At 44.9% G+C, this 13,581-nt stretch overlaps 1 protein-coding gene across 8 annotated transcripts in view; it reads right to left on the bottom strand.

The window, feature by feature from the left end:
* Positions 1-13,581, bottom strand: part of kif1aa (kinesin family member 1Aa) — a 184,150-nt gene that overhangs the window by 63,775 nt on the left and 106,794 nt on the right. For 4 of the 8 annotated variants that reach the window (XM_042322581.1, XM_042322584.1, XM_042322582.1 and 1 more), the window contains 6 exons: positions 13,395-13,573; positions 12,330-12,467; positions 8,461-8,766; positions 4,231-4,349; positions 3,922-4,007; positions 1,836-1,965 (listed from right to left, as the gene is read on the bottom strand). In XM_042322581.1, coding sequence (XP_042178515.1) covers positions 1,836-1,965; positions 3,922-4,007; positions 4,231-4,349; positions 8,461-8,766; positions 12,330-12,467; positions 13,395-13,573 — 958 coding nt within the window. The remainder of the gene's footprint in view (positions 1-1,835; positions 1,966-3,921; positions 4,008-4,230; positions 4,350-8,460; positions 8,767-12,329; positions 12,468-13,394; positions 13,574-13,581) is intronic. The other 4 variants (XM_042322586.1, XM_042322588.1, XM_042322589.1 and 1 more) reach the window with 2 other exon arrangements.

Below are 13,581 nucleotides of genomic sequence, written 5' to 3'. Positions count from 1 at the left end.
TGGTGTATTAATACACCCTGTATTATGTATTCCAAAACATCCATCCTGTTTGGAATGAGGCAATAAAAAGTAAAACTGCAAAAAAATGTTGCAAGGAAATAAAATGTATGTCTTGGATGCAAAGCATTATGTTTGGGGCAAATCCAACAGAACACATCACATCACTGGGTACCACTCTTCATATTTTCAAGCACGGTGGTGACTGCATCATGTTATGGGTATGCTTGTCATCAGCAAGGACTAGGGAGTATTTTAGGAGAAAAATAAAACAGAATAAAGCGAAACACAGGCAACATCTGAGAGGAAAACGTGGTTCAGTCTGCTTTCCAACAAACATTGGGAGATAAATTCCCCTTTCAGCAGGACAATAACCTACAACACAAAGGCAAATATACACTGGAGTTGCTTACCAAGAAGACACTGAATGTTCCTGAGTGGCCTAATTACAGTTTTGACTTAAAACGGCTTACAAATCTCTGGCAAGATTAGAAAATGTCTGTCTAGCAATGATCAACAACCAATTTGACAGAGCTTGAAGAATTTGAAAAATAATAATATGCAAATATTGTACAATCCAGGTGTGGATTGTACATCTCTTTGAGAGTTATCTGGAAAGGCACACAACTGAAATCCCTGCTAACGGTGATTCTAACATGTATTGACTCAAGGGTGTGAATACTTATGTAAATGAGATATTTCTGTATTTAAGTTTCAATAGATGTTCAATAATTTATAAAAACATGCTTTCACTTTGTCATTATGGGGCATTGTGTGTAGATAGGTGAGATAAAAATAAATATAATCAATTTTGAGTTCAGGCGGTAACACAATAAAGTGTGGAATAAATCAAGAGGTATGATATTTCCTGGAGGCTTTCTGAAGGCCACACCCACATACACAGACCACACCCACGACAGACAGACCACAGCCTCACAGACAGACGACAGCCTCACAGACAGACTCCTCACACAGAGTTCTCTACAGCTAATGCAGAACAGTTTGACGAGACACCGCAGTTTGACGAGACACCACAGAGGCTGAGGAGACACCACAGAGGCTGAGGAGACACCACAGAGGCTGAGGAGGCTACACAGAGGCTGAGGAGACACCACAGAGGCTGAGGAAAAACCACAGAGGCTGAGGAGACACCACAGAGGCTGAGGAGACACCACAGAGGCTGAGGAGTCACCACAGAGGCTGAGGAGACACCACAGAGGCTGAGGAGAAACCACAGAGGCTGAGGAGACACCACAGAGGCTGAGGAGACACCACAGAGGCTGAGGAGACACCACAGAGGCTGAGGAGACTACACAGAGGCTGAGGAGACACCACAGAGACTGAGGAGACACCACAGAGGCTGAGGAGACACCACAGAGGCTGAGGAGTCACCACAGAGGCTGAGGAGACACCACAGAGGCTGAGGAGAAACCACAGAGGCTGAGGAGACACCACAGAGGCTGAGGAGACACCACAGAGGCTGAGGAGACACCACAGAGGCTGAGGAGACTACACAGAGGCTGAGGAGACACCACAGAGACTGAGGAGACACCACAGAGACTGAGGAGACACCACAGAGGCTGAGGAGACACCACAGAGACTGAGGAGACACCACAGAGGCTGAGGAGACACCACAGAGACTGAGGAGACACCACAGAGGCTTGAGGAGACTACACAGAGACTGAGGAGACACCACAGAGACTGAGGAGACACCACAGAGGCTGAGGAGACACCACAGAGACTGAGGAGACACCACAGAGACTGAGGAGACTACACAGAGGCTGAGGAGACTACACAGAGACTGAGGAGACTACACAGCTAGTGGTGGTTACCCGCACATGTATTGTTGTTGACTTCATCGGCTGAGGGTCCCGCCTCTGAGTTCTGTCCCTCCCCCTCCACGAAACGCAGCTCCTCCTGGGACGCCCCAGTACGGGACAGACCAGCGGGGCACGACTCAACCTGGAACTGACCACAAGGGACAGCATAGTTAGCAAAGCTGGAAGAGAAGCTAGCAAACCTAGGAGGTAGTCACTAACTAGCTAGAAGACGGCATACAGATAGCAGAGATAGAGGGAGTGGCTTAGCCACTGACATTAAAGCTAGAAGACGTAGCCTGGAACTGACCATAAGGGACAGCATACAGTAAGTAAAGCTAAGGGAGGTTACAAGGTCTGTGTAAAACTTGGGAAGGTACATACAATGATTTATATATACACTAGATGGCTGACAAGGGGCGCTGTTTGGAAGTCATCTGCGCCTCCATCTTCACACTGCCCCAATTAGTCGACTGGTCGATTGCTTGGTCGTTAGGCTGTTGGTCGACCGAGATTATAGTAACCTTCACCTGTCAGTGGCAACAGCTTTCAAAGGGTCATCATTTGTACAAATACAGAAGATAACCCACTTCATTACTTTGACACATTTGATATCACCCAGGACCTATATACCAGTCACCCAGGACCTATATACCAGTCATCCAGGACCTATATACCAGTCATCCAGGACCTATATACCAGTCACCCAGGACCTATATACCAGTCATCCAGGACCTATGTAACAGTCACCCAGGACCTATGTAACAGTCACCCAGGACCTATGTAACAGTCATCCAGGACCTATGTACCAGTCATCCAGGACCTATATACCAGTCATCCAGGACCTATGTAACAGTCACCCAGGACCTATATACCAGTCATCCAGGACCTATGTAACAGTCACCCAGGACCTATGTAACAGTCACCCAGGACCTATGTAACAGTCATCCAGGACCTATGTAACAGTCACCCAGGACCTATGTAACAGTCACCCAGGACCTATATACCAGTCACCCAGGACCTATGTAACAGTCATCCAGGACCTATGTAACAGTCATCCAGGACCTATGTAACAGTCACCCAGGACCTATGTAACAGTCATCCAGGACCTATGTAACAGTCATCCAGGACCTATGTAACAGTCATCCAGGACCTATGTAACAGTCACCCAGGACCTATATACCAGTCATCCAGGACCTATGTAACAGTCATCCAGGACCTATGTAACAGTCACCCAGGACCTATGTAACAGTCACCCAGGACCTATGTAACAGTCACCCATACCGCACGGCAAGCGGTACCGGAGCGCCAAGTCTAGTTTTGAAAGGCTCCTTAACAGCTTCTACACCCAAACCATAAGACTACTCTACAGTGAATCAAATGACCACCCAGACTATTTACACTGACCCCCCCATTTTTAAAAACCCTTTGTTTTTACACTGCTGCGACTCGCTGTGTATTATCGCTGCATAGTCACTTTAACCCTACCTACATGTACAAATGACCTCGACTAGCCTGTACCTCCGCACATTGACTCGGGAACCGGTGCCCCCTGTATATAGCCTCGTTATTGTTTTTTTGTTTTTTAAATTTACTTTAGTTTTTTAGTAATATTTTCTTAACATGATTTATTAAACTGGATTGTTGAAAAGGTGTACATAGTTACATTAGCAGAACACTTATTATGTAAAAGGTTGTTTGTTCTACAGGAACCTGTTGTTACTGCATGTCAAAATACGAGGACAAATCAGCGAGTGCAGCTGAGCCTATAAATGCATACAATTTTATCCTTGAAACATTTCATTGAAATCTTGCATGAATAATTCCATTCATTCCTCTGGAGAAGGAATGGGGAGTGCCAAGATGGTCGACTAGTGGCTTATTGGGGACTGCCAATATGGTCGACTAGTGGCTTATTGGGGACTGCCAATACGACCGACTAGTGGCTTATTGGGGACTGCCAATACGACCGACTAGTGGCTTATTGGGGACTGCCAATACGACCGACTAGTGGCTTTAAAGCCTCTCATTTGCCAATACATCGCATCCAGCAATCCATCAATGGGTACATAGTTACTGACTAGACAAAACAGCTCAGGAGACGTACCTTCTCAAACTCCCGGTCCTCGAAGGAGATCTTGGCGGTGCCAGACTGACGGACACCGGATCCGTAGTCAGGAGCCTCCTCATCGGCTGGAGGGAAACACAAAGCACCTTCACTTCCTTTGGAAGTCACACTCAGTCGTATTACTACTGTGTATCTTTTGAAGAAACCCGAGTCCCTTATGTACATGTCTACATGCTTCAGTAGATTAGGCATTCTTTGTTTGGTTGTTTGATTGATTGAACAAATGATTGATTGACTGATTTGGTTGTTTGATGTGATGTCGACGACGGGGGGGGGTCCAGATCTTACCTGAGATCGCCTGTACAGCCACCCTGAGGAATCCTTTAACCTCTCCCTTCTCACTGACGATGGCCACGCGATGGACCAGGGGCACAGGGTACAGCAGGTTACTCAGGTACACAAAGGCTCTGGACGGGAGGGAGAGAGAGAGATAGAGAGAGAAAGAGAGAGAGAGAGAGAGGGAGGTAGAGACAGAAAGAGAGCGAGCGAGGTAGAGGGAGGTAGAGACAGAAAGAGAGCAAGCGAGAGAGAGGGAAGTAGAGACAGAAAGAGAGCGAGAGAGAGAGAGAGAGAGAGAGAGGGAGGTAGAGACAGAAAGAGAGCAAGCGAGAGAGAGGGAGGTAGAGACAGAAAGAGAGCGAGAGAGAGAGAGAGAGAGAGGGAGGTAGAGACAGAAAGAGAGCAAGCGAGAGAGAGGGAGGTAGAGACAGAAAGAGAGAGAGGTAGAGACAGAAAGAGAGCGAGAGAGTGAATTGGAGAGAAGAAAGAATAGTGAATGTACCATTAGAGATACCAGAGATACCAGAACACCAGGACAGAGAGATAACGTCCAGAGATAACAACTGACAAACTGTATGTCATTTTGGCAACATATTTTCCATATCCCAAAACATAGAAATATTGTTATATTGTATGTAATGCGTGTAGTTCTATAGCTTGAAGTTACCACAAGACCACAACCTAGAATGGGACATCTTTAGGATATTTCGTTTCAATCTCCTGGATTGTCAGATTCCATAACTCCTAGCTATAATCTTTGTAATAACATATTGTGTCTTGCAGTCAAGGACAACATTTCCAAAGTGCCAATGAGGCGGGTAGACATTTAAGGGGTAAAAGGGCAGTAGAAAGGTTAGGCTTTATGACAACATTGGTGAGGTGCAAAGAAGGCATGCGCAGGACAAAAAGACGAGAACAAAACATTTTTAAAAAAGCTTTTGCCTTTAACTCAAAATGAATTGAAAAACAAATCAAGCAGAAATCATCATAATACAGAACATGGCAAAAAAAAAGCTTCAACTAACAGTCAACAGCTTGAAATAAGTTAAGGTCAAAAAAACAGAGAATGACAAAATGGATTTATCAAAAGCAAAGCCACTCCCACAGGAAGTGGACTGGAAGTGCAACAAACAAAAAAGGGAGCCAATGTAAAACATTTACCAAAAAAAATGTAAAAATAAAGAATAATGTGCTCTGGCATGCCTAAAAGAGATAGCTGTGGTAGAAACTAGCTCTTTCATCTTGAGATATTGCGTCTTCCTAAATCACTTCCTGAATCAGTTGCTTCGCATGAATCAATTGATGATTCATTTATGTTTATTATCAAGAGAACATTCATGACATGGCAAGGACATCTAGCCGTGAGTAGCTGCTGTGAGAAACAAAAACAAATGTCAGAAGATAAATGAGATGTGTTCTTGTTTCAGATGATGGTCTCCTTAAGAAAGACATACAAAAAAAAAGGTGAGACACAGACACACACCCCAAGCATTCGTTGAGCAACAACTTGGCTTGGATTACTACTAACGCAAAGTGACATGGATGGATGCACCAGCGTGTTCAGGGCAGGGTCATCATCAGTGTCAAGAAAGAGCATCCCTCCCTGTGTGCATAAAGGTACGCTATGACAGTAATATAAAGCTGAAGGTGTGATGTGACAGTAACATAAAGCTGAAGGTACGCTATGACAGTAATATAAAGCTGAAGGTGTGATGTGACAGTAACATAAAGCTGAAGGTACGCTATGACAGTAATATAAAGCTGAAGGTGTGATGTGACAGTAACATAAAGCTGAAGGTACGCTATGACAGTAATATAAAGCTGAAGGTGTGATGTGACAGTAACATAAAGCTGAAGGTACGCTATGACAGTAATATAAAGCTGAAGGTACGCTATGACAGTAATATAAAGCTGAAGGTATGATGTGACAGTAACATAAAGCTGAAGGTACACTATGACAGTAATATAAAGCTGAAGGTGTGGTGTGACAGTAACATAAAGCTGAAGGTACGCTATGACAGTAATATAAAGCTGAAGGTGTGATGTGACAGTAACATAAAGCTGAAGGTACACTATGACAGTAATATAAAGCTGAAGGTACACTATGACAGTAATATAAAGCTGAAGGTGTGATGTGACAGTAACATAAAGCTGAAGGTACACTATGACAGTAATATAAAGCTGAAGGTACACTATGACAGTAATATAAAGCTGAAGGTGTGATGTGACAGTAACATAAAGCTGAAGGTATGCTATGACAGTAATATAAAGCTGAAGGTATGATGTGACTAATATAAAGCTGAAGGTACACTATGACAGTAATTTAAAGCTGAAGGTACACTATGACAGTAACATAAAGCTGAAGGTATGATGTGACAGTAACATAAAGCTGAAGGTACGCTATGACAGTAATATAAAGCTGAAGGTGTGATGTGACAGTAACATAAAGCTGAAGGTACGCTATGACAGTAATATAAAGCTGAAGGTATGATGTCACAGTAATATAAAGCTGAAGGTATGATGTGACAGTAACATAAAGCTGAAGGTATGATGTGACAGTAATATAAAGCTGAAGGTGTGATGTGACAGTAATATAAAGCTGAAGGTATGCTATGACAGTAATATAAAGCTGAAGGTATGATGTGACTAATATAAAGCTGAAGGTACGCTATGACAGTAATATAAAGCTGAAGGTACACTATGACAGTAATATAAAGCTGAAGGTGTGATGTGACAGTAATATAAAGCTGAAGGTGTGGTGTGACAGTAACATAAAGCTGAAGGTGTGATGTGACAGTAACATAAAGCTGAAGGTACACTATGACAGTAATTTAAAGCTGAAGGTACACTATGACAGTAATATAAAGCTGGACATATGCTATGACAGTAATTTAAAGCTGAAGGTACACTATGACAGTAATTTAAAGCTGAAGGTACACTATGACAGTAATATAAAGCTGACGGTGTGATGTGACAGTAACATAAAGCTGAAGGTGTGATGTGACAGTAATATAAAGCTGAAGGTGTGGTGTGACAGTAATATAAAGCTGAAGGTACACTATGACAGTAATTTAAAGCTGAAGGTACACTATGACAGTAATATAAAGCTGAAGGTATGCTATGACAGTAATATAAAGCTGAAGGTATGATGTGACAGTAATATAAAGCTGAAGGTGTGATGTGACAGTAATATAAAGCTGAAGGTACACTATGACAGTAACATAAAGCTGAAGGTATGATGTGACAGTAATATAAAGCTGAAGGTGTGATGTGACAGTAACATAACGCTGAAGGTATGATGTCACAGTAACATAAAGCTGAAGGTGTGATGTGACAGTAAACATAAAGCTGAAGGTAGGCGCTCACAAAGACAAATCATTTCTGATGAGATTCAAAAGTAACGAAATTATAAGAGACAAGCGTTAAAGCCCCAAAATGTATAATAATAATAATTACAATATTAGGTGGGATAAAAATGGATGGAATTTTCTACTATCATGGTTTTTGAACAATATGAAAACTTAATCTTTGGATTAACAGTTTGACAGTTTATAGTAAGCCTAATTCATGTTATAAGGGATGAAAGGACAGTGTGGCTATTAGTTTCTCCCTCGGAACTAAGAGGCAAGGAGTGGTGCTTGGAACAGTCAGCTATGGCGTGAGCTTGAGGGGAAACAGCTAGATTTATATAGAGGAGTGCCTCAGACTGAACGAGAGGCAGGGGACCTTGGGTAATTTAGCCTCGTTTCTAATCTCTGTATTGGATGGAGCTAGCCAAAATGATGTCATTCTCAATAACATGTTCTCACGCTACAGCTACAGACAAGGTTATATTGCCCCTCTACAAAATACTGGACTGCCCTTACAGCCAAGGTTCTCTTGCCCCTCTATAAAATACTGGACTGCCCTTACAGCCAAGGTTCTATTGCCCCTCTGCAAAATACTGGATTGCTCTTACAGACGCAATGAAAATGTCAACTTATAAAAGCAAAGACAGGTCAATGTGGATGTGTGTAATTTGGTTGTCACAACAATGACAAAACCTCTATCCATTAATATTGTTGCTAATTTCCTGTGTGTGTGTGTGTGTGAACCTGTGTGTACCTGTGTGTACCTGTGTGTACCTGTGTGTGTGCATGTGTGTGTGTGTGTGCTCCCTCGGACAGCGGAGATACCCAGAGTGTCTCCGTGTGAAAGAGCTAGTTTCCACCCTCAGCATGTTCCTGAAACCTCACCAACCTTCCCACTACACTGAATAACGGAGAGCGGTCATAAAAGGGATCCAGGCCTTCGCTGGAGCCGCCTCGGCACGCCTCTCCCTCATCATCATCATCATCATCCCCGAGCTCCGAGCACGGATCGTCCAAAAATATATCATCGTTCAGATCCTGCAAAGCATCCAACTCATCCTCCTCCCTTCCTCGTCCCTCCGGACGAGCGTCGGCCAGCTCCGTTTGTTCGGAGGTGGAGAGGGTGGTGGAAGGAGTGGGGGAGGGAGTGGGATCACTCATGCGCTCGCTCATGCACGCGTTGAAAAGGGGGTTGCTGGTAGCCATAAACATGGGAAGTAAGTTAGATAGTGGCCTACAACAGGAAAGATAGAAACACATCTACATGGAGGAACAGAAGCCGTTCTGCTGGGGAGCTGTAGAAAACCTGACTGTCTTCAGGTTGGTACAGAAGGCTTTGAGGTACACTACATGACCAAAAGTATGTGGACACCTGCTCATTGAACATCTCATTCCAAAATCATGGGCATTAATATGAAGTTTTCCCCCCCCCCTTTGCTGCTATAACAGCCTCCACTCTTCTGGGAAGGCTTTCCACTAGATGTTGAGACATTGCTGCTATAACAGCCTCCTCTCTTCTGGGAAGGCTTTCCACTAGATGTTGGAACATTGCTGCTATAACAGCCTCCACTCTTCTGGGAAGGCTTTCCACTAGATGTTGGGACATTGCTGCTATAACAGCCTCCTCTCTTCTGGGAAGGCTTTCCACTAGATGTTGGAACATTGCTGCTATAACAGCCTCCACTCTTCTGGGAAGGCTTTCCACTAGATGTTGGGACATTGCTGCTATAACAGCCTCCTCTCTTCTGGGAAGGCTTTCCACTAGATGTTGGAACATTGCTGCTATAACAGCCTCCACTCTTCTGGGAAGGCTTTCCAATAGATGTTGGAACATTGCTGCTATAACAGCCTCCACTCTTCTGGGAAGGCTTTCCACTAGATGTTGGAACATTGCTGCTATAACAGCCTCCACTCTTCTGGGAAGTCTTTCCACTAGATGTTGGAACATTGGTGCTATAACAGCCTCCACTCTTCTGGGAAGGCTTTCTACTAGATGTTGGGACATTGCTGCTATAACAGCCTCCACTTTTCTGGGAAGGCTTTCCACTAGATGTTGGGACATTGCTGCTATAACAGCCTCCTCTCTTCTGGGAAGGCTTTCCACTAGATGTTGGAACATTGGTGCTATAACAGCCTCCACTCTTCTGGGAAGGCTTTCCACTAGATGTTGGAACATTGCTGCTATAACAGCCTCCACTTTTCTGGGAAGGCTTTCCACTAGATGTTGGGACATTGCTGCTATAACAGCCTCCTCTCTTCTGGGAAGGCTTTCCACTAGATGTTGGAACATTGGTGCTATAACAGCCTCCACTCTTCTGGGAAGGCTTTCCACTAGATGTTGGAACATTGCTGCGGGGACTTGCTTCAATTCAGCCACAAGAGCATTAGTGAGGTCGGGCACTGATGTTGGGAGATTAGGCCTGGCTCGCAGTCGGCGTTCCAGTTCATCCCAAAGGTGTTCGATGGGGTTGAGGTCAGGACTCTGTGCAGGCCAGTCAAGTTCTTCCACACTGATCTCGACAAACCATTTCTGCATGGACCTCGTTTGTGCATGGGGCCACTGTCATCCTGAAACAGGAAAGGGCCTTCCCCAAACTGTTGCCACAAAGTTAGAAGCACAGAATCGTCTAGAATGTAATTATATGCTTTCATGTTAAGATTTCCCTTCACTGGAACTAAGGGGCCTAGCCCGAACCATGAAAAACAGCCCCAGACCATTATTCCTCCTCCACCAAACTTTACAGTTGGCACAAGGCAGGTATTGTTCTCCTGGCATCCGCCAAACCCAGATTCTTCCGTCGGACTGCCAGAAAGTGTGATTCATCACTTCAGAGAACGCGTTTCCACTGCTCCAGAGTCGAGTCCGATGGCGGCGAGCTTTACACCACTCCAGCCGACGCTTGGCATTGGGCATGGTGTTCTTAGGCTTGTGTGTGGCTGCTCAGCCATGGAAACCCATTTCATGAAGCTCCCGGCGAACAGTTCTTGTGCTGACGTTGCTTCCAGAGGCAGTTTGGAACTCGGTAGTGTTGCAACCGAGGACAGATGATTTTTGCCCTTCAGCACTCGGCAGTCCCATTCGGTGAACTTGTGATGCCTACTACTTCGCGGCTAAGCTGTTGACCAGGATAGCTCTAGCAGGACATAACTTTAATGAACTGACATGTTGGAAAGTTGGTATCCTATGACGGTGCCACGTTGAAAAGTCACTGCTCTTCAGTACAGGCCATTCTAATGCCATTGGTATGTCTATGGAGATTGCATGGCTGTGTGCTTGATTTTATATACCTGTCAGCAACAGGTGTGGCTGAAAAAAACAAATCCACTAATTTGAATTGATGTCCACATACTTTTGTATATATATATATATATATAGTGTATGTTAGTAATATACACTGAGTGTTAAAAACATTAGGAACACCTGCTCTTTCCATAACAGACCAGGTCAATCCAGGTGAAAGCTATGATCCCTTATTGCAGAGGTTCTTAAATATTTTTAGCATTGGACCCAAATTAGAAATTTTATGTTTTTCTTGGGACACAGGCTTATACTTTTGTATATATATATATAGTGCATCTCAGTATACATCGGACAGGAGAATGACATGACATGTGAGATTTTCTTCACATTGTTCTTGGATCCATGCATTAATAAGAGTCTCTCAGTCAAAAGAACGTTCTCCAGCGACGTGTGGTGAGAGGGGAGGCAGGCTCATAGTAACATCTGGAATGGAGTGAATGGAATGGAGTGGGAGGCAGGCTCATAGTAACATCTGGAATGGAGTGAATGGAATGGAGTGGGAGGCAGGCTCATAGTAACATCTGGAATGGAGTGAATGGAATGGAGTGGGAGGCAGGCTCATAGTAACGTCTGGAATGGAGTGAATGGAATGGAGTGGGAGGCAGGCTCATAGTAACATCTGGAATGGAGTGAATGGAATGGAGTGGGAGGCAGGCTCATAGTAACGTCTGGAATGGAGTGAATGGAATGGTGTGGGAGGCAGGCTCATAGTAACATCTGGAATGGAGTGAATGGAATGGTGTGGGAGGCAGGCTCATAGTAACATCTGGAATGGAGTGAATGGAATGGTGTGGGAGGCAGGCTCATAATAACATCTGGAATGGAGTGAATGGAATGGTGTGGGAGGCAGGCTCATAGTAACATCTGGAATGGAGTGAATGGAATGGTGTGGGAGGCAGGCTCATAGTAACGTCTGGAATGGAGTGAATGGAATGGTGTGGGAGGCAGGCTCATAGTAACATCTGGAATGGAGTGGGAGGCAGGCTCATAATAACGTCTGGAATGGAGTGAATGGAATGGTATCAGACACATGGAAACAAAGTGTTTGGTGTTTCTGATAGCATTCCATTTATTCCTTTCCAGCCATTACTATGCGCCTGCCTCCTCTCTCACCACACGTCTCTGTCTCTCAAATGAACCTTATTATAGCTAAGTGGGATTTTCAATTAATTTGGCAGTGTGCCTGGGGACTGGGGTCCGTGATTCCTTTCTAATTATCCTGACTGTCTTTGATCCCATCTGTGGTCCTTAAAAACATGCTGTCTGGCTATGCTGTCTGGCCATGCTGTCTGGTCATGCTGTCTGACCATGCTGTCTGGCCATGCTGTCTGGCCATGCTGTCTGACCATGCTGTCTGGCCATGCTGTCTGGCCATGCTGTCTGGCCATGCTGTCTAGCCATGCTGTCTAGCCATGCTGTCTGGCCATGCTGTCTGACCATGCTGTTATGTGCTGTACCTGCCAACCAGACGGAACCAGGGGAAGCGGTCGTAGAAGGGGTCTCCTCCAGTCATGATGTTCTCACAGTCTTCAATGGTGCTGCTGGGAACCTCTGCTGCTCTGTCATACATCTCTCTCATCAGGTCCAGACGTTGCCTACAGGGGGCACCAGAGAGCAACACAGGACAACATCAGAATAGAGTATAGAGGTAGAGAGAGAGAGAGAGAGAGAGAGAGAGAGGGAGAGAGAGACACAGAGTTAGAGAGAGAGAGAGAGAGAGAGAGGGAGAGAGAGAGAGAGAGAGAGAGGGGAGAGAGAGGGAGAGACACACAGAGGTAGAGAGAGAGAGGGAGAGAGAGGGAGAGAGAGAGGTAGATAGAGAGCGAGAGAGAGAGGTTGATAGAGAGAGCGAGAGAGAGAGAGAGGTTGAGAGAGAGAGAGAGAGAGAGAGAGAGAGAGAGAGAGAGAGAGAGAGAGGTTGATAGAGAGAGGTTGATAGAGAGAGTGAGTGCCATCACAACAGCAAGGTGTGTGTCCTGTTGCCACAAGAAAAGGGAAACTAGTGAACAACAAACACCAATGTAAATACAGTGCATGTTTATGTTTATTTATTTTCCCTTTTGTACTTTAACTATTTGCATTGTTACAACACTGTATATAGCCATAATATTAGCGAGTGAGAGAGAGAGAGGGAGAGAGAGAGGGAGGGTTAGAGAGAGGGAGAGCGAGAGGGAGGGTTAGAGAGAGGAATAGAGAGGGTTAGAGAGAGAGGGGGAGAGAGAAAGAGAGGAATAGAGAGGGAGAGAGAGAGAGAGAGGAATAGAGAGGGAGAGAGAGAGAGGAATAGAGAGGGAGAGAGAGAGAGGGAGAGAGAAAGAGAGAGAGAGAGATAGAGAGAGAGAGAGAATAATATAGAATAATATAGTAATATATCTAGATAAATCTGAGAGATCTGTTTTAGATTAAATGATCTCAATAATACTCTCCTGATAATGTACAACTGGACCCACATTTACTGTTACGTATAGTTCATCATTAGTTGTGCCTGGATCTGGCCTAGTGCTGGTTATATTCTACAGTACCTGAGCTTCTCCAGGGTCCAGCAGTGGGTGGCCCCATTCTTCTGGTCCTGAACCTCCACAGCTACGATGGTCCTGGGGAACGGGCGGGTCGCTCTGTCCTTGGCTGTATCAGCGGGCAGCAGGTCAGTGGGCAGGGGGGAGTACAGGGTGTCGGTCAGCAACACAAACTGGAACTGGACCTAGGGGG

Source organism: Oncorhynchus tshawytscha, linkage group LG05 (genome assembly GCF_018296145.1).
Source record: "Oncorhynchus tshawytscha isolate Ot180627B linkage group LG05, Otsh_v2.0, whole genome shotgun sequence".
Lineage (NCBI taxonomy): Eukaryota > Metazoa > Chordata > Actinopteri > Salmoniformes > Salmonidae > Oncorhynchus > Oncorhynchus tshawytscha.
The sequence above is the reverse complement of the archived record's forward strand: the minus strand, read 5'-3'. Positions and strand labels throughout refer to the sequence as shown.